This window comes from Lampris incognitus, chromosome 14 (genome assembly GCF_029633865.1).
Source record: "Lampris incognitus isolate fLamInc1 chromosome 14, fLamInc1.hap2, whole genome shotgun sequence".
NCBI lineage: Eukaryota > Metazoa > Chordata > Actinopteri > Lampriformes > Lampridae > Lampris > Lampris incognitus.
The window spans coordinates 35,446,316-35,467,172 of NC_079224.1; the positions used below are offsets into that span (position 1 = coordinate 35,446,316).

General features: G+C 44.1%; 1 protein-coding gene across 1 annotated transcript; it reads left to right on the forward strand.

Annotated features, from left to right (window-relative positions):
• Positions 1-473: 473 nt before the first annotated feature.
• On the forward strand, positions 474-12,920 carry prmt5 (protein arginine methyltransferase 5). The gene is made up of 16 exons (XM_056292887.1): positions 474-619; positions 866-984; positions 2,324-2,409; positions 2,588-2,722; positions 2,885-2,997; positions 3,150-3,199; positions 3,303-3,466; positions 3,576-3,737; positions 3,840-3,917; positions 4,471-4,529; positions 4,776-4,898; positions 10,945-11,120; positions 11,345-11,548; positions 11,641-11,751; positions 11,836-11,900; positions 12,076-12,920. Exons 1-16 carry the CDS (start codon positions 522-524, stop codon positions 12,226-12,228), a joined length of 1,896 nt encoding a protein of 631 aa, XP_056148862.1. The 5' UTR covers positions 474-521; the 3' UTR covers positions 12,229-12,920.
• The last annotated feature ends 7,937 nt before the right edge of the window (positions 12,921-20,857 follow it).

The following is a 20,857-nucleotide window of genomic DNA, read 5'->3' on the forward strand; positions in this document are numbered from 1 at the left end:
TGTCAAGAACAGTACTCCACACCATAGCAAACCGGTAATTCTGAATTTTTCTGATGTAATTCTAATTCTTAATCACTTGTAAACTACCATTTAATGATATCTTCAGTGTTCTGCTTATGAATGTTTTGATTTGACTCTCTTTATGTAGCCTAAGCACCTTGAGCTGTATTTCAAAAGCATCATATAGTTTATCATTATCATTATTGGAGAGATTAGATCTCTCCATTCCATTCTTCCACGCAGGCTCACCACATTATTATTATTATTATTATTATTATAAGTAGTAGTAACAGTAGTGGTATAATTTATTTCTTTAAGTTATTTGTGGCGTAGGCGTGGCCCATTGTGCTTGAATAACTTCCATGGTTTGTCTTCTTGTAGCCGGCTACAGGTGAAAGTATCGTGATAAACGACGGGAGGTGCAACCAGATTACGTCCGACGCCATTTTGGGTCTAACTCTCAACCCCGGGAACGAGACGGTTCCCCGGCCGTCTCCCCGCCCGTCATTCACGGTTAAATCATGGCGTCCGCCAGCACAGGGAGCAGAGTGTCCTGCGGGAGAGATTTGAATTGTGTGCCGGAAGTCGCCGATACGTTAGCTGCGGTCGCTAAACTCGGGTGAGAAAAGTGCTGCAGTTTGTATATGAGGTTTTTTCCTCAGACCGTGTTTGGCCCGCTGTAGTTATCTCGACACGTGACGCTCGCTAGCCTAGCCGGTGAATTAACCATCACGTGCACCATCTCAATGATCTTAATTGGGATTTTTCAGACGTGACGTTGGCTCCGCCGTTTAGGTCTGCTCAATCAGTCTTTAAACTCTTACAAACTTGTTATTGTAGTCTGTCGTCTCTCTCTCTTCCTCAGATTCGACTTCCTGTGCATGCCTCTGTTCCACCCGCGGTTCAGGAGAGAGTTTGAGGTGGACCCTGCTAAGACCCGTCCCGGAGCCCAGACCCGCTCAGACCTGCTGCTCTGTGGGAGAGGTTCGTGTTCTGCATTCCGCAATATGTCGACAGACAGATGATTATGTACTGGTTCAAACCACTGGTATGCATATTGTCCCAGGAATCAACCGACACGCGTTTGGTCGAAAAAGCTGTCGCAATGTCTATTATTCATGTTTAGTCCATTATTATTATTATTACTACAAACGTGTTGGTACTTTGTGGACATCACCCCTGATTTGCAGTGTATAGTAACAAAATTGATTCCTTCTATTAAAGGGGTAGTAAACCCTTTTTTTAATTACACATGTTTTAAGCTGAAAACATGTTGATGTGAGCCTTGGGTGGCTGATGTTATTGCCGTTAGATTTATCAAAACACAGACACGAATTCATCACATCAGAATGTAAGTTCGCTTTCATACATACTTGCATACATACGTATATCTCCACACAGTTAGACACAGTTAGACAGGTGCTAATACATACTACATACAAATGTGCATGAAATGGACAAGGACAACTGGGGGAAATGCATGTTATAGTCAACCCCCTCTGAATTGCCAGTCTTGAGTATGGAGTCATCAAAGACATCAATACCCACGTGATGTAGGCGAAACACGTGGGGTCCAGCTTGTTGGACAAATAAAACATGAGGCGAGTAGAAAGACGAGACGCCACAGTGGTTGCCAACTAAACTCTGGGTAGACTTGTGAGAAGCTGGGGCGAGATGCTCTACTACAACACTGATACCTTCAGTCTAACCCACACCACCATCACTGTCCTCAACATCTACACCCCTTTATATCCTTTATACATAGAGACCACCATGACTGTCCTCTACATCTATACCCCTTTTTTATAAATGTCAGGAGACGGAGACAGGCTTCTTTCTCTTTAATCTTCCCTATGGGTCATTACTGTCACTAAATAAAAGCTTAAGAATAAGTGTCAAGTTGCTGTAGATTTGTATAGTTCTTATAAATATTGACAGCATGAATGTGGGTTGCTCTGGAGCAGTTTGATTTACAACTAAGTTAACCTTCTGCATGTAAAGTCTAAACTGACACATGTATTGAGCAGTTCTTTAACACATCCAGTGTCACCCACCACCCTTATGTTAAACATCTAATTCAGATTCACACATCCTACAAAGCACAGTAGTCTTCCAAGTTACTTTAGATGATCTGTGTTGGTAAATTTTCAGTCCCAGGCCTTTTTTTTTCGTGCCTTGCTTGTAGAAAACAAGACCACCAACAAAGACTTACTGATTCTTTTTTCTCTTTTTTTTGCTGTGATGCTACATGAGCAAAAGGTTGATTAATTGTGAAATGGCAGTGGATGACCCCCAACTGATAAAGCCATTGTGTCTTCCTCAGACTGGAATACTCTTATTGTTGGAAAGCTTTCACCATGGATCGAGGCAGACTCCGAAATCGAGACAGAACGGAGGAACTCAGAGGCTGTAAGCTGCATATTACTCTCACTCCCTTTCAGCCCCCCCCCCCCCCAATTTTTATTTCAGCTTTTATAGACTAGATTCAACTGATTTGTACAATGTCAGTAATTCTTCCATCTCTACTTTTCATCCATCTTAATGTTCTCCCCGTTATCCTTTTTTAATACCTTGTGTTGAATCGCAGGCTCTGGTGCAGGAGCTGAACTTCTCAGCCTACCTCGGTCTTCCTGCCCTCATGATCCCTCTTAAAGGCCCTAATTGCGCCAATCTGGCCCGTCTGCTGCTCAACCACATCCAGACCGGACATCACACTTCCAATGTAACAACCAAAGCACTCAACAAAACTCACATCTTAAATCGTGCCCCAACACATTGGCTGATTTGACAGTCATTGCAAGGTCGCAAACTCTTCAGCTCTCCGAAGACTACTTCAGTCATTATCTAACTGCTGTTTTATCTTTTTTTTTCTTTTTCTGTCCAGTTCTGGATACGCGTCCCACTGATGGCCCCGGAGGACATTCGAGAAGAACTCATAGAGAATGAGCCAAACCAATGCACTGATGATGCCAATGTTGATGAGAAGACCTGGGGCTGGTCAGTCTAATGCCAGTATACGTCATTATACTGGACACAGCGGAAGACTTCTGCTTAAAAAATGAAATCAATGTTGATATTGATTTCCCTCTTAAAACCCCCCCCCCCTTTTCTTTTTTTTTAATCCGTCTCCCTTCTCTTATCTCTTGTAGGTGGCACTCGTTCAGAACTCTCTGTGACTACAACAAGCGGGTTTGCCTTGGTGAGATATCGCACTGTGAAACACTCGCCTGGCCATTTTCCAAGAAACTTTCACAAATTGTGGTTGTTTTAATTCTGAAGAGTTCACTTTTGTATTCCCAAAGCTATCGAAGTGGGCGCAGACATGCCCTCAGACTCTGTGATTGACAAGTGGCTCGGTGAGCCAATAAAAGCAGCCATACTTCCCACCAGTATCTTCCTAACCAATAAGAAGGGCTTTCCTGTCCTGTCTAAACCACATCAGCGAATAATCTTCCGTCTCTTCAAGGTATAGCACGGCAAATCCAAGTCACATGATTTGACACAGCTAAATGCACAATGAGGGCTTTTTTTTTCCTTAGAAATGAAATGACCAATATATAAATGTCCTTTTCCAGCTGGAGTCCCAGTTCATCTTTACAGGCACCAGTCGCCACAGTGAAAAGGACTTCCGCTCTTATCTGCAGTACCTGGAATACCTCAACCAAAACCGGCCTGCGCCCAATTCTTATGAGCTCTTTGCTAAGGGCTATGAAGACTACCTGCAGTCCCCACTTCAGGTGTGTGTGTGTGTGTGTGTGTGTGTGTGTGTGTGTGTGTGTGTGTGTGTGTGTCTCAGCTCTATTTTTCTGTGTTACTGACTTTTCTCCCACTCCTCTTAGCCTCTCATGGACAACTTGGAGTCTCAGACTTATGAAGTGTTTGAGAAGGACCCTATTAAATACTCACAGTACCAACAGGTGAGATGGTCCGGTGTGAACTGACCAAAGCCATTGCTAAAACATATTTCAGAGCATTAGTAGAGACTCAATCTTAATCAGCTCCCATGTGTGTGGTGTGTCAGTGCATTGTGTGTATGGTTTTTTTTTTTGGGGGGGGGGTAGTGAAAATTACTGAAATATCCTTGAGCAAGTTTTTTTTTTTGGGGGGGGGGGGGTTGGGACTAGCCAGTTTATGATGGTGCCACAGAAGCCGGTAATTCTGCTCCTAAGAGGCTTAAGCTTTTTATTACTCTAAAAATTCCCTTAGAGGTTTAGCAAAGAATATCAGAAATATTACTTTGTAACAATGCTACTAATCTAACCTGACCATACTAGTCTTTATGCCACTTGATAGAAGCACTTGTACAAAGTACATTACATAACGGGTTTTTTTTTTAACTTGTGCTGCTGAGCTACATAGAACTTGGACCACATTGATTGTCATTGTTATCTGTATACAGGCCCTGCAGTATGTCTGTGTAAGATTTTGTTCTTACAGTGTTAACCAGACTGTCTTGTCTTGTGTCTGCAGGCCGTCTATAAGTGTCTACTAGACAGAGTTCCTGAGGAACAGAAGGACACTAACGTACAGTGAGTACCTCTGCTCAAGCGTCAGTGTTTGCACTTGATTTCTAAATGGCTTGTCTGTAGCAGGAAATAGTTTACTTTCAGATTCTGTTATAAATTGTTTTTATGCAATATTTTATATTGTTATACTGTGTGTAATGTATAATGAATGAGTTTGATTTACAGAACAGTTGATGTTTTTTTTCTTCATAATGATGCTTATCAAATACAGATTAAGGTAAATAATGTTGTCCTGTACCTATGCCACAGGGTGTTGATGGTGTTGGGGGCAGGTCGAGGTCCACTGGTTAATGGATCCCTGCGTGCTGCCAGGCAGGCAGATAGGAAGGTGAAGGTCTACGCTGTGGAGAAAAATCCTAATGCTGTTGTGACGTGAGTGGAGCATGGCTGTTTGCTCGTGCACACACTGGCATATCAATACACATTTTCCAGTTGGTGCCTTTTACATGTGATCTAACGCTAACCACTGGGCTTAGTGGCGCAGTGGTTAGCGCTGTTGCCTCACAGCAAGAAGGCGCTGGGTTTGAACCCCGGGGTTGTCCAACCTTGGGGGTCATCCCAGGTCGTCCTATGTGTAGAGTTTGCATGTTCTCCCCATGTCTGTGGTGGGTTTTCTCCGGTCGCTCAAGTTTCCCCCACCATCAGAAAGACATGCATGTTAGGGTTAATACTCCTGTCTGTGCCCCTGACTGAGGCATGGCAAGACGAACTGGAGTTGGTCCCTGGGCGCTGCACAGCGGCTTCCCACTGCCCCTAGCTACACAGCTGGGATGGGTTAAATGCAGAGCATGAATTTCCCCATGGGGATTAATAAAGTATATCAAAGTCAAATCAAAACATGTAGGGATTTGCGGGCAGCTACACACACAAAGTGTTGGTTATCTGGTCCTCCAAAGGGCTTTTTTTTTAAATTACCATATGTGTTTAAAAAAAAAAAACACCCCAAAGGAAACTAAAAAAATTAAACTCTGTTGCATAGATTTGTTGATTGCTGAGCACTCTGCATAATCTTTACTGGAGCACAGGAGGTGACGTAATTTATGTATTTACAGACTAATGTGCACGTTATATTTGTGGCTGTGGCTCAGGAAGTAGAGCAGGTCATCTGGTAACTGGAGTGTTGCCAGTTCAGTCCTCTGCTTCTCCTGGAAAAATGTGGAGGTGTCCCTGAGCAAGACACCCAACCTCTGAGTGCTTCTGACCTTGCATGTTTGACCCTGCTGTGTGTGTGTGTGTGTGTGTGTGTGTGTGTGTGTGTGTGTGTGTGTGTGTGTGTGTGTGTGTGTGTGTGTGTGTGTGTGTGTGTGGTCAATGTTTGAAATTGTGGCCAATTTGTTACAGGGATACTCAGTGATATTAAATGTTCACCTGCAATTTTCTGTAGTGGTCTGAGTAATATTTGCTGTTAAAGCGTACTGAAGTAGCATATCCCATGACATGGTTAAGTTACATTTAAGTAAAAAAAAAAAAAAACCTATAAATGCAGTTGCAAGAACAATACTTTTCACTCATATCTTCAAAGTTCAACATTGTTTTTGGTTTTTTTTTCACTTGCCCAATCAGGCAAGTGGGTCAGAAATCTACTTGCCCAAAGTCAATTTTTGCCCCTATACAATTTTTTAAAATTTATTAGCAGTTAACAAATAACAAGAAAGACTATAGTTAATTGTCATGTTAAATCTTTAAGTAAATGAAACATATGACCCTTCCCGCCCTGTCCATCCCTCTCCCCACAGACTGACTTATTAACTGTGAATGATTGAGCTTAATTGTGTGTGAGTGAATGAAAGAACAGGTTCTCATCTAAAAACCCAATGAAACCATACAAATACAAATCTTAATTACACTGACGTGCTCTCTGCCTTACTGACAGCCATCTTTGTACAACACACTCCGCATCGAAATCAACTGCTGGTCCCTCAATACTAATGTATAGCAGTTTCCACAATATTTCAACTGAAAAGTTGCCCGGCCAATCTGTTTTAATGCGCTTCATGGCACTTAAGCCACACTCACAGGCAACAGTGGATAGTGGGAGCACAAAGATCAACTCAACCATCATCAGCAGGTTGGGGAAGCGCTGCAGCCTATCAGGCTCTGTTTAAAAGTCTGCCCATACCTTGCTGTATTAGACATGGGGCAGCACTTTGATCACCACTTTTGTGCTTGGCCACTCCTGGTGCCTTGCCTGACCCCTGCTACAGCCCACCCTATCCAGTATGTCAGCAAAGTGGCCTGTGATAACACGGAGAAGGTCTGCGCCGTAATTGGCCAGGTCGGCCTCCTCTGCGGGCCACTCCCTCGGGTCCAACAACCTCACAGCTGCCTGAAGAATCTTGCCATGCTCCAGATCCTTGAAACAGCTCCTCATACTTCTGATGACTGCATCAAGGAGTTGGCTCTTCAATCTATCAACATATATCAAAAAAAATTCCGGTCTGTCACTCACAACACTTAAATCTAAATTCATTCAGACGCCTTTGTTTTTAAATCGTAGCCATACATTAATAGTACAGAAGTTGACCAGACCTAAGCCCCCCCCCCCTCTACACACATACACACACACTTCATAAACCTTACACTCACAATTCATTTTCTATGGACAAAATACAGAATCAACTTTTTCTGAGTTTTAATAATTTATGTGAGTACCATGTATATATGGTGTTGTTAACTGCCCATTACATTTTCATGGTTGTGATGTGGTCGAATGATAAGCTATTCATTACACCAGTTGTAAAATAATCAGTTTGATCATTAACAAATATTTTTCTGGAAAATACAAAATGCTAAACCCATAGAAAATGAACTGTGAGTGCAAGTGTAGTGAATTCAGGGGGCAGCCGGGAACCCCCGCAGCCGGGACGCGAACCCGGATCTCCTGCACCACGGACAACTAAAGGGTCTGACCCGTTAGCCAACGGGCTAGCGAGTCTAGTCATTCGTGATCGTTACACTACCCCCCCCCCCTGTTTCGACCAGCTCCCTCACGCCTCTGGGCGCACACGCTTCCAATGGCCTCACCATGCCACTTCTGACACCAACGTAGCGAATTCAGGGACAGCCGGAACCGAACCCGGATAGCTCGCACCACGGGCAACTGCGCTAGCCAGTCAACTTAAGGGTCCGACCCGTTAGCCAACGGGCTAGCGAGTCTAGTCATTCGTGATCGTTACACAAGGTTTGACTGACAGAATGATAAATAGTGTAACAGTAGGTAGATACTTGCTTTCGACAGGCCACGTCGGTGACCCAGGTCATCCTATTCTGCTGTTGAAGAGAATCACACAGGAGTACGCAGTGAACGGCTGTGTGTTTTTAACACATGATACGCTGTGGTGACCAGTTTAGCGATTACCTGACTTGCCTCAGCGTTCATGTTTTGTACAAGCACTGGCAAGGCCTCTTAGCTGCCATGCAGGCCAGGTGCTGTCGGCTCTTGTCATAGCACTCCGGCGATGTTTTTCGGGAACTTGGCGTGCCTTTGAAAAACGACCTCGTTTTAATCACCTTGCTCTCAATCTTCCAGCATACTGTGCAATACATAGTTGGAGTTTAGCCCACATCCTCTAATGCAGCGTTTCCCAACCCAGTCCTCAAGGAACCCCTGTCCTGCAGACTTTCATTGTAACCCTGCATAGGTAGCCCTGCTTGTACTTACTCAACCAATCATCTCATTGCACTTAATTATGCAAGGTGTGCAACAGCTGATTGGTTGAATAACTACAAACGGGTACCTATTCAGGGTTGCAAAGAAAATTTGCAGGATAGGTGTTCCTTGAGGACTGGGTTGGGAAACACTGCTCTAATGCAACCCAGCTAAACTCCAGTTTCCAGGATAATTGAAATACTCCCTTGCACTTCCGTTCATAAATTTTGTCTTTGTCCGCCGCCATTTACTGGTAAGTCTTCTTCTGGATTAATGGCGAATTGCAACCAGATGGAGCATTATCGCCACCTGCTGTTGCATTAAAGACTCCTTAATGTATAGCCTCTCCGCTGTCCAGTATCCCTGAGAAAGGCGAAGATACATCCAAGGACTTAATTTCCAGCGTTCCCGGCGAAAATTGATTTCAGGTCCATGTGCACAATTCCTTTTTTTCCCAACATAGCTTTCAGTATGATTCTCTCTCTTATATATGTTGGGCAAATAAAGAATACACGTTCCACTGACTCTGGTTGGTGGCAGACATCACAGTCCCAGTCTGATGTTTCCCGATGAGTTATAATGAAGAATTTAGTCTAGTATGCCCTAATCGTAAATCTGACAGCCACGCATCACATGACTAGCCTACTCAATTCTTGATTGGCCAATGGTGCAATATTCTCCGATGCGTGCGGGGAGGGGGGCTATACTGTGTGCCAATGAACGAGAACATAATTTATGATATAATGGTGATCGGAAAAAATTAAACATTTTTTATTTAGTTTAATTCTCGGCGCCTCCTGGCAAAAATGACAGTGTCCCTAAGCAAGACCCTGAACTCCTCAATGCTCCCAATGAGTACTTGTTATCTTGTATAGTTGACATGCCGTGTGTGTGTGTGTGTGTGTGTGTGAATTATTTAATTGTAAAGTGCTTTGCGTGGCTGTTGCAGCTAGAAAAGCGCTATATAAAATGCAACTTGACTGACTGATTGATTGATCTTTTTTTTTTAACCACTACTAGCCCAACGTTGCATTTTACTTGCCACAGGCAATCCTTATTGTTGAACCCTGAGGTGTTTGATTTGAAACAGAACTTAATTTAATTTTAATATAACTATCCTTAATTATCTGTTAACTCCCCCTCTTTCACCTGTTTCTAGCGACAGATGTCTCGTTCTCCTCTTTCGTCTGTTTCTAGTTGCAGATGTCTTGTTTTTCTAAGACTCACTCTGTAGTGACAGGCAAAGACACAAAGATTGGATTGCAGCTGCTGATGGGACCATGAATTGTGCATCACTTGCTACCGCTATCTGTCCCATCTCAAGGTCCAATTCACAAAAGATATTGCCTTAATGATATTACAGCGCAAACACACCCATGGGCGGCACGGTGGCACTGTGGTTAGCACTGTTGCCTCACAGCAAGAAGGTCCTGAGCTTGAACCCCAGGCTGTCCCAAGTCCTTTCTGTGTGGGGTTTACATGTTCTCCCGTGTCTGCGTGGGTTTCCTTTGGGCATGCTCCGGTTCCCTCCCACCATCAAAAAGACATGCATGTTAGGGTTAATACTCCTGTCTGTGCCCCTGAGCAAGGCAATGGAAAGAAGAACTGGAGTTGAGCCCCGGGCGCTGCAGCTGCCCGCTGCTCCAAATAATAGGATGGGTTAAAATGCAGAGAATAATTTCATTGTAAGAACACAGTGTCAAATAAAGTGGCTTTCATTCATTCATTCATTCATTCATTCATTCATTCATTCATAAAGTTTTTCAGCTGAGTGCAATTTGCCCTTGTTTTCCATCTGATTGCAATTATCCATGTGGCAAAGTATAAATGGTGGCTTTTGGCAGCGTGTTAGGGGTGCATTTCACCCTAAGCGGGTGCTTTGGGATTACACAGTTTCTTTTTGTCGTATTTGTGCAGCTTTAGCAGCCACAAAAGCCACACAACCCTTTTGTGAAATCGCCAGTGAGTGTTTTGTCAGAGCAGTTGTTATTTGGGGTGCTGTTTGGTTTCCCTGACGTGCAATTCATGGCAGTCCTCCCGACACTTAACAGCGTACACCATATTGCTCTGTTTGTGCCAGGGGACCCAATCCTTGGGGTGGACCAATTTCTGGCACTGCTGTTGTCCAGGGAACCAAACAGACTCTGGCAAAGCGGATGGCACCACACAAAAGAGCTACCTCATCAGGGCAGGACTCCGCAGTCTACACCCACCTACAGGCCAGCGGCCACTCTTTTAAGGATGAGGATGTGCACATCCTTGATAGGGAGAAACGCTGTTTTGAACGGGGAGTCAAAGAGGCCATCTATGTGAAGAGGGAATGACCATCCCTAAATTTTGGGGGGGGCAAGAGTACATCTGTCACCATCTTACAATGCTGTGATTGCACATATTCCCCAATCCTCCGAATCATACACGTGGCCATTGTAACTAATTGAGGGTCACAGCAATTTACATATTAAACTGATCGCTGGTTTCGGTTGTTATGCAACTGTGCTGTTGATAAGGTTGGGGATACCTGCAGTCAGCTGAGACTGACGAAGTCACTTAGATGAGTGATGAAACATTTCTTCCACTAAACTGTCCAGATGAACTGATTCAACTTTCTGGGGTCATTGTGATTTGGATTAAAACTGGTGAAGAGTAGAGTTCATCAGTGATTTCTCCTTTTTCAACCTCTTTTTCTGTGGAACTTTGAAATTATAGTTATTTGGTGATCACATAAATTGAGCAGGACTTTCACTGACGCAGGTTTTCACTATGTCACAGGTTGGAAAACTGGCGCTTCGAGGAGTGGGGTGATCAGGTCACGGTGGTGTCATGTGACATGCGGGATTGGGTGGCGCCAGAGAAGGCTGACATCATTGTCAGTGAGCTGCTTGGGTCTTTTGGAGACAATGAACTTTCCCCTGAGTGCTTAGACGGCGCGCAGCACTTTCTCAAAGGTGCGTGGGAGTTGTGTTCAAAGTGCTCTCTTGTGTTTGTTACTGATGTTTTTTGAAGAATCACAACACATGCATACACTAGCTGTGTAGTTTAACACACAACAAGCTAGGTGAAAATAAATCTTGTTATGCTCCATTATCTTCCATGCTTCTTTGCGTTTCACACCTACTTGACACAGGCTTTCTCTTTCCCTTTTATTTATTCTCAAATGTCCTTTTTGCAGATGATGGCGTGAGCATTCCCTGTTCCTACACATCTTTCCTTGCTCCCCTGTCCTCCTCAAAGCTTTACAACGAGGTGCGAGGATGTCGGGAACGTGACAAAGACCCCGAGTGCCATTTTGAGACGCCCTACGTAGTGCGCCTACACAACTTCCACCAGTTGGCAGAGCCCAAGGCATGCTTCACCTTCACTCACCCCACCACAGGTATACAAACAGTACATACCTATACAGATCTTAAAACTGCCTTACGATACATCTTGAGGTGATGCATGAAAGTTTTGCCCTTGTCATTGCAGATATGAACAATAACCGGTATCAGTGCCTAAGATTCTCAGTGGGTTGTAACTCAGTGCTCCATGGCTTTGCCGGCTATTTTGAGACCACGCTCTACAAAGATGTCACACTCAGTAAGTCTGCCAAAGAAAGGATTGATACTTGGATTGTATGTTACTGTTCATGTCTATAATCTTCATGTTTGTGTTGCATTGCAGGTATCAAGCCAGATACGCATTCTCCTGGAATGTTCTCCTGGTTCCCCATCCTGTTCCCCCTCAAAGTAAGTTCAACAATCATCACCCTTGAAAGGATGTGTTTATACTGGACTTTTTTTTAATTTAATTTAATTTTTTTGCACTTAAAAACCTAAAAACTAAATTCTGTTAGAATTGTTACTAAGTTTTGGGAAACACAAAATTGCATTCATTGATTTACCTGCTCTTCCCATCTGACAGCAACCCATCCCCCTTACGCGTAATGACGATGTCACGGTGCGGTTCTGGCGTTGCAACAATGGGAAGAAAGTGTGGTATGAGTGGGCTGTGACCGAGCCCTCCTGCTCAGCCATCCACAACTCAGCAGGACGCTCCTACACCATCGGCCTGTGATGATGCACATAGCAATACACCCACCCACACACTTACTCGCACACATTTCTACAGACTCTTAGTGGAAAATTTAAGTGGATGTTGTCTGGCTCATTTTTACAAATTGAGTTACCCTGGACTCTTGCTATGAGGCCTCAAGCCTCCACTGACTCTGAGTGGGAACCACCAAAGTGCGTTCTTTTGAATTTGTCATGTAGGCGTTAATTGGATAAACATGATTGGAGTCCAGTTGTGTGTGAATTTGACCAAGGAATTAAGTCCAGCAGATAAGAACTACCATTGGATTATCATTCATTAACAAAGTTAACTTTAATCAAATAAGTCAAAATGAGACTAGCTCATCAAGATTGGGTTTAATTGGTCACTGTCACTGTAAATGGATTGCCCCATCCCTGGTTCATCATGCTTTTTTTTAAGGGTATTTTGTTTTGGTTGGTTTTTTAGTTGTTTTTGGGTTTTTTTTTTTTACTGTTTTTCATCAGGCACTAACTACTGCAGCCACACACTCAAACAGGACCTCTGCTTTATTGAGCACACATTCCACATTCTCCAGTAAAACACTTTCCATCAAACATGATTGGGAAGGATGAAAGTTAGGCACGTCCAACCACGAACCTTGATTTTACTTTTGACTTTGCGTTCTGTTAGTCTGTTTCTCAATGTCTGAATCATGTCAATAAAGGAAAAAAACTGAAAGGTACCTATTACGTTCTGCCGTATTATTTAGGGGCCAATAGTGTTCTCTGGGTTTCTTTTGGATTGTCGTATTGATAAGATAACCTTTTTATTCATCCCCCTGGGGGAAATTCAGGCATAGATAGTCCAGCCATCCATTATCCAATCCGCTTATCCTGCTCTCAGGGTCGCGGGGATACTGGAGCCTATCCCAGCAGTCATTGGGCGGCAGGCGGGGAGACAGCCTGGACAGGCCGCCAGGCCATCACGCAGGGTCGACATACACATAGACACACACACACCTACGGGCAATTTAGTATGGCCGATTCACCTGACCTACATGTCTTTGGATTATGGGAGGAAACCGGAGCACCCGGAGGAAACCCACGCAGAGGACGACCCGGGACGACCCCCAAGGTTGGACTACCCTGGGGCTCGAACCCAGGACCTTCTTGCTGTGAGGCGATCGTGCTAACCACTGCGCTGGCGTGGATAGTTGTAAAGCAAAAAGAGTCATCAACATCACATCAACCATGGCCGACTGGAAAAACAACAATCGGTAAATTGGGCATACATATAATATAAGTAATAATAACTTTTATTTATATAGCACTTTTATAAAACAATGTTACAAAGTGCAGTAGATATGAGATATGGGCTGTAGATTGTCGGGGTAGGTATTGTATAAATATTGCTCAAAGGTTTGTAAGGTTTTTCAGAATGTCTGAGCAGTACTTCCAATTCCATCCATCCATTATCCAAACCGCTTATCAGGCTCGCGGGATGATGTAGCCTACTTCCAATTCCCTACCCTAAAATTGTTATTTAAGATGCAATTCGTGATTTACCCAGTAGATGTCCCCCAACAGACCTGGTCAAAAGTAAGCTAGATCAGCCGTTTCTCTGCAGACTGCATGTAGTCAACAACAAGAAAATAACTTGCATATATTTATAAAAGACTTGGTAGATAACTTGCAAGCCCAGGTATTTAGGTCTTAGTTTTTTCTCTCACAGCTCGAAAGACATTTCTTACAACAATGACCACAAGTCTTTCTGAATACAAAAAGAAATCACATTCACCAAATGCATGTTCAGACCCATTTCTAAATTGCAGTTACTATTCTTAATGGACATTTTCTGGCATTTCTGCAGCCTAACACACTGAACCTCCCAGGACATACGTTTCTAACAGGGATAGCAACCCTTATTGTGTTCATTCTCTAGAAAACTTTGCAAAGGGGAGAAAGCAATCATCACACTTGTATTATCAATACAACACATACGCCTCTAATAGCGGAAGATGACGCCCCACAAGTGTTTCTATGTATGGATGTGTGTGTGTGTGTGTGTGTGGGGGGGGCGGGGGGGGCGGGGCGGGGGTTAGTAGTAGCCTACATATAATGATGAGCCAAAACATTATGACCACCTACCTGATGCTATTCCTCCACATGCCGCCCCACCAAGGCATGGATCCCACAAGAACCCTGAAGGTGCCCTGTGGCAACAAAATATCAGCAGCAGATCCTTCAAGTCCAGTAAGTTGCAAGGTGGGACCTCCATGGATCGGACTTGTTGGTCCAGTACATCTTACAGATGCTTGATCAGATTGAGATCTGGAGAATTTGGAGGCCAGGGCAACAACACCTTAAACACTTCATCATGTTCCTCAAACCATTCTTGAACAATAGTTGTAATGTGGCAGGGTGCATTAGCCTGCTGAAAGAGGGCACTGCCATCAGGGAATGCTATTGCCATGACAGGGTCTACCTGGTCTGCAACGGTCTTTAGGTAGGTGGCGCATCTGCATGGGCTAGCAGTTAGCTTAGCCTGCCCCGCGTCCACATCCTGTCAGACTGCCCTTGGTGTTTCCTGTTACGGCACAGCTCCAGGCAGGGCCGTAGTCCTTGGGCCCACAGGATACAGCAGACCAAGCTTCCCAGCCGATCCAGTGCCAGCTCTCCCAGCCATCAAACGAAGACACAAACTTAGATGTAAACGTGGACAAGAACACTGCATGGACCGCACTGGGTTAGCTCGCCGCAAATGTAAGTTCGCGCAGCCATCTTCCCCTTCCCACACCAGTACAGGGTGAAGCTGCTGAAAACGTGAATTTGCGCCGCCATTTTCCCCACACCGGAAGTGGAAGTTATATATATATATATATATATATATATATATATATATATATATATATATATATATATGTGTGTGTGTGTGTGTGTGTGTGTGTATATATATATATATATAAATCTCCCTCTCACCCTTTTGGATGGTGTTTGTCTTCCTCAAGCTCAGGTCCGCTACCAGAGGCCTGGGAGTTTGAGGGTTCTGCACAGTATCTTAGCTGTTCTGAGGACTGCACTCCTCTGGACAGAGACCTCAGATGTTGTTCCTGGAATCTGCTGGAGCCACTCTCCCCATTTGGGGGTCACAGCCCCTAGTGCTCCTATCATCATTGGGACTATTGTGGACTTCCCCTTCCACATCCGATTTAGTTCTTCCCTCGGCCCTTGGTATTTCTCTAGCTTCTCATGTTCTTTCCTCTTGATGTTGCCATCACTCGGGATTGCTACATCGATAACTACTGCTGTCTTCTATTCCTTGTCGACCAACACAATGTCTGGTTGGTTAACCAGCACCTGCTTGTCAGTCTGGAACTTGAGGTCCCACAGGATCTTAGCGCTGCCATTCTCTACCATGTTTAGCGGTGTCTCCAATTTCGACTTGGGGACTTCCAGTCTGTACTCAAAGCTATCCCAGCCACTTGGTTATGCCTTTCAGTGTACACTTTCGCAGCTAGCATTTTATACACACTGCTTGTGTGTGAGAATGTTTATGAATCCACAGGTGTGGCAGCAATCACTTCAGGATGTTGGGTTAGGACACTATTTTGTCCAAAGGAGTTGAATCAAGTTGAATCAAGTGCAACTGGACTTTGGATAACCATGACCTGGATGAATGAGAACATTCACAGACACTATTTTGGTGTTCGGATGAGAGTGTGAAAAAAGGAGTAAAGAATCCAGGTCCAGAGTTTAGGCTCTTTATCTATCTCAAGGGGAGGTCGATACATAAAAAGGGGGGGGGGGTTATTACATGGACGCAAACGTTAAACTAAATGTCCATCGGATATCACCATAATCTGAGGTAAGTGAGCTCTTGCCGTCATCTGCATGTCTGACTAACTGTTGTGTTAGTGGGCACAGTTCACATGCACAGAGCATCATCAGGCAAGGGGATACGGGGAAAACACTCACAGAGGCATAGCCATTTTTACAACTGCCCCCAGATTTGGTGTGCAAATTTGACATCATGGAAACCTCCTCTATGTCCTGGTAGCATTCTGGGGTAGAGCAGGCACTCTGATGAGTCATGCTACTGGGCGAGTGTAGGTCCGGTCTTTCACTTTGATGACCACAGTCCTCACTCGGCCATCTGCCTCCAGGTATGATGGTCTTCACTGTTCCCACTTGCCAGAGAGCTCTTGGAGTCTGCTGATCGACAATGAGGACTACAGCTCTGACGATGATGTTGGTTTTCTCAGTATTCCATTTCTGCCATGCTTGCAAGGTGGGCAGGAAGTGCTGTAAGAAGTGCCTCAGAAATGATCAGCCAAGACTTGAGTATGTCTCTGTCTGCACCTCTTGCGACTGAGCAGTTTTGATTTGGGGTAGACCACTTTTGGTAGGGAGCAGTCTGGCCACCCCGTCAGCAAGGAGTTGGGTGTGACAGGATCCAGGTCTGCGATGTCAGTGGACACATAACCCAGAGGCCTGGAGTTGAAGATACTCTCTACTTCAATCAAGATGATCCTCAGCACCTCCTCCAACACAGTCTGAGCTCCTAATGTAGTTTGGAGGGCTGTCTTCACTGATTGAATGCTTCATGCAGTTCTCTACTTCCTCCTTTGAAGTTGGTGCCTTGATTGGATAAAAGCTTGAAGGGCTTTCCCCTATGAGTGATGAAGCGTCTGAGTGACATCAGAAAGGAATCAGCATCCATATTAACTAGCAGGTCTAGGTGGACTGCCCGATTTGTAAGACACTTGTACAGGATGCCCCACCTCTTCTCAGATCGTCGTCCCACTTTGACAGGCATAGGGCCAAAGCAGTCCATCCTGGTTGAATAGAAGGCAGGTCAGAAGAGTCTCAGGCTTGAAGGGGACAAATCTGCCATTCTTGGAACCTCAGGTTGGCCTTTCCACTTCCTGCACTCAGGACAGTTGTGTTGGTGCTTCCTCACTGCTTCTCTACCCTTGAATTTCCAGTACTTTCTGCGCAGCTCAGCAAAGACACGTTCAACTCCAGGGTGATGCAACTGGTTGTCACAGTGCTGGATTAGGAGCGTCATGACTGGGTGAGAGGGGGCTAGAAGTACTGGGCGCAGAACTTCCTGGCTCAAATTGTTACACCTGCAGAGTCTTCCTCCTACTTGGATCAGGTCAGAAGACTCATCATACTCAGGAGGAAGGGTAAGTAATCTGCTACTGGCTGGGATAGCCTTTGCTGATTTGATTAGCACGTACTCCTCAAGAAAGCTCTGAACATGTGTCAGGAAGGCCAACTCTGCTCTACGGAAGTCATCAGCAATGGGTGAGCAGTGCTTTCGCCCGTCCCGTGCAGAGACTGTGTGGTAACTTTCAGGAGTTCCTGATATGTGCTGAACTGTTGGACGTTAGGTATTGCCAGGCTGGTTGACTCTGTCAGCAGGCCACAAAATGCTGTCTTCCTCAGCTTCTGTTCCACTTCTGTAGGTTTTCCAGCTGGTGCCTTTGGCCAGTGACTCATCAGCTGTTTCGTGCGCGATGCACTGATGCGCGACGCACGAAACAGGCCTGTACTGCACTGCATTAAAACTTTTTTGGTAACGCTTTAGTATGGGGAACATAAAAAAAACTTAATTACTAGTGAATTAGTAATGATCAAGATGTCACTTTAGTATGGGGAACATATTCTAAGTAACAAAAACTCAATTTACAGTAATTTAACACTATTAACACTTGTAGTTTTGTGTTTTGTTTTGTAAGAACAGACCATATTCATTAAGTGTTAGTAAGGGAGAATAACTCTTTTTGTGGTACTACCACCTTATAAAGTCCATACTAAGCAAAGCATATTGAGATGGTACTACTAATAAGCAATAATTCTGAGGTTATAGAGGGAAATCTCATAGTTAATGGCTTACTGGTTGCATAATAAGGCCATGCAGAATAAGGCATCAATGAGTACGTAATAATGACCAATTAAGAGCCAATATGTTGCTAATTTGCATGCTAATAAGCACCTAATTAATGGTGACTACGTTCCCCATACTAAAGTGTTACCCTTTTTTTCCCTGTAGCTGTGTTGATATTCCGCTCCTCATTAGTCGAGCACTTATAACACCATTGACGGTTTCGTAAAAAACGCTATACACACACATATATATAGCGTGTGTGTATATACACTACCGTTCAAAAGTTTGGGATCACCCAAACAATTTCGTGTTTTCCATGAAAAGTCACACTTATTCACCACCATATGTTGTGAAATGAATAGAAAATAGAGTCAAGACATTGACAAGGTTAGAAATAATGATTTGTATTTGAAATAAGATTTTTTTTACATCAAACTTTGCTTTCGTCAAAGAATCCTCCATTTGCAGCAATTACAGCATTGCAGACCTTTGGCATTCTAGCTGTTAATTTGTTGAGGGAATCTGGAGAAATTGCACCCCACGCTTCCAGAAGCAGCTCCCACAAGTTGGATTGGTTGGATGGGCACTTCTTTGAGCAGATTGAGTTTCTGGAGCATCACTTTTGTGGGGTCAATTAAACGCTCAAAATGGCCAGAAAAAGAGAACTTTCATCTGAAACTCGACAGTCTATTCTTGTTCTTAGAAATGAAGGCTATTCCATGCGAGAAATTGCTAAGAAATTGAAGATTTCCTACACCGGTGTGTACTACTCCCTTCAGAGGACAGCACAAACAGGCTCTAACAGGTACTATTTAATGAAGATGCCAGTTGGGGACCTGTGAGGCGTCTGTTTCTCAAACTAGAGACTCTAATGTACTTATCTTCTTGCTCAGTTGTGCAACGCGGCCTCCCACTTCTTTTTCTACTCTGGTTAGAGCCTGTTTGTGCTGTCCTCTGAAGGGAGTAGTACACACCGGTGTAGGAAATCTTCAATTTCTTAGCAATTTCTCGCATGGAATAGCCTTCATTTCTAAGAACAAGAATAGACTGTCGAGTTTCAGATGAAAGTTCTCTTTTTCTGGCCATTTTGAGCGTTTAATTGACCCCACAAATGTGATGCTCCAGAAACTCAATCTGCTCAAAGAAGTGCCCATCCAACCAATCCAACTTGTGGGAGCTGCTTCTGGAAGCGTGGGGTGCAATTTCTCCAGATTACCTCAACAAATTAACAGCTAGAATGCCAAAGGTCTGCAATGCTGTAATTGCTGCAAATGGAGGATTCTTTGACGAAAGCAAAGTTTGATGTAAAAAAAATCTTATTTCAAATACAAATCATTATTTCTAACCTTGTCAATGTCTTGACTCTATTTTCTATTCATTTCACAACATATGGTGGTGAATAAGTGTGACTTTTCATGGAAAACACAAAATTGTTTGGGTGATCCCAAACTTTTGAACGGTAGTGTATAACGTATATATTGTAGCAAATTCGGGAGGCAATCACAGGAACTGCCGCAGGCGGTACGCGAACCCGTATTGTCTACACCGCTGGAGACATCGCTGACCGCCCGACTAAAGGGTCAGATCTGTTAGCCAGCGACCAACGTGTCTACTTATCCATGCACGTTACACTACCCCCCTTCTTCGGGAAGTGCGTCCCCGCGCTTAAGCATATCAGCTCCTTCACACCTCTGGGCGCATACGATTCCGATGGCCTTACTGTCGCTCCATCCCACTTCTGACACCAATGTAACGAATTCGGGGGCAACTACAGGAACTGCCGCGGCCGGGACGCGAACCCGTGGTTTGCCACACCGCAAGCGACCACGTTAACCAGGTTAAGGACCAACGTGTCTACTTATCCATGCACGTTACTATATGTATATATATGTACATATGTGTATATATGTGTATATATATAAACTACTAATAAGACACGTTAGTCCCTAGCTAACGGGTCTGACCCTTTAGCCGAGCAGTTAGTGATGTCGCCTTGTGGTGCAGTACACCTCGTATCGAATCCCGCACCGGGCAAGAAAATAACCGGTTACGTTGGTGGCAGCGGTGGGATCCGGAAGTGTGCAGAGCCTCAGAAGTCTCTTCGGAGCGCGGGAATAACAAAGCGCGAGGGCGCGCTTCCGGGGAGGGTGACGACTGTAAAGTACTACTAAGACACGTTAGTCCCTAGCTAACGGGTCTGACCCTTTAGCCGAGCGGTTAGTGATGTCGTCTTGTGGAACAGTACACCTCGTATCGACTCCCGCACCGGGCAAGAAAATAACCGGTTTTATATATATATATATATATAGAGAGAGAGAGAGAGAGAGAGAGAGAGAGAGAGAGAGAGAGAGCGCGGGAGCAGTGCAATTGGCTTTGCATTAAGAGCACAAATAGGAAGGTAATGATAGAGGAAAACAGAACGAAAAATAAATTAATAAAACTAAGAGAAGATATAAAAGAACAGTGAAATAGAATGGCACGATAAAATTACAAAATTGATTAAAACCATTTTAGTAAGGCCTTGATCAACGGCAGATCAAGACTTAATAAACAAAAGGAGGCGTTTCCCGCAATGAAAACACAATTAAAAAGATGTCTTGTGAGTAAACAGCAAGTATGTTTTTAAACTAAAACGTTAATTGGAATTTTTGCTGTATAGTTTATACATACATATATATACATACATATATATATATATAGTTTTTTTTAAAAAAATTTTGGTCTGATTTATTTCTTAGTCTTGACTGAAAGACACCGCGAACGGCACGCTGAGCGGAAG

Coding starts and splice junctions, on each gene's coding strand:
- prmt5 (XM_056292887.1), top strand. CDS start 522: ATGGCGTCCGCCAGCACAGGGAGCAGAGTGTCCTGCGGGAGAGATTTG. Junction 620..865: donor GCTGCGGTCGCTAAACTCGG/GTGAGAAAAGTG, acceptor TCTCTTCCTCAG/ATTCGACTTCCTGTGCATGC. Junction 11,121..11,344: donor CGCGCAGCACTTTCTCAAAG/GTGCGTGGGAGT, acceptor TCCTTTTTGCAG/ATGATGGCGTGAGCATTCCC.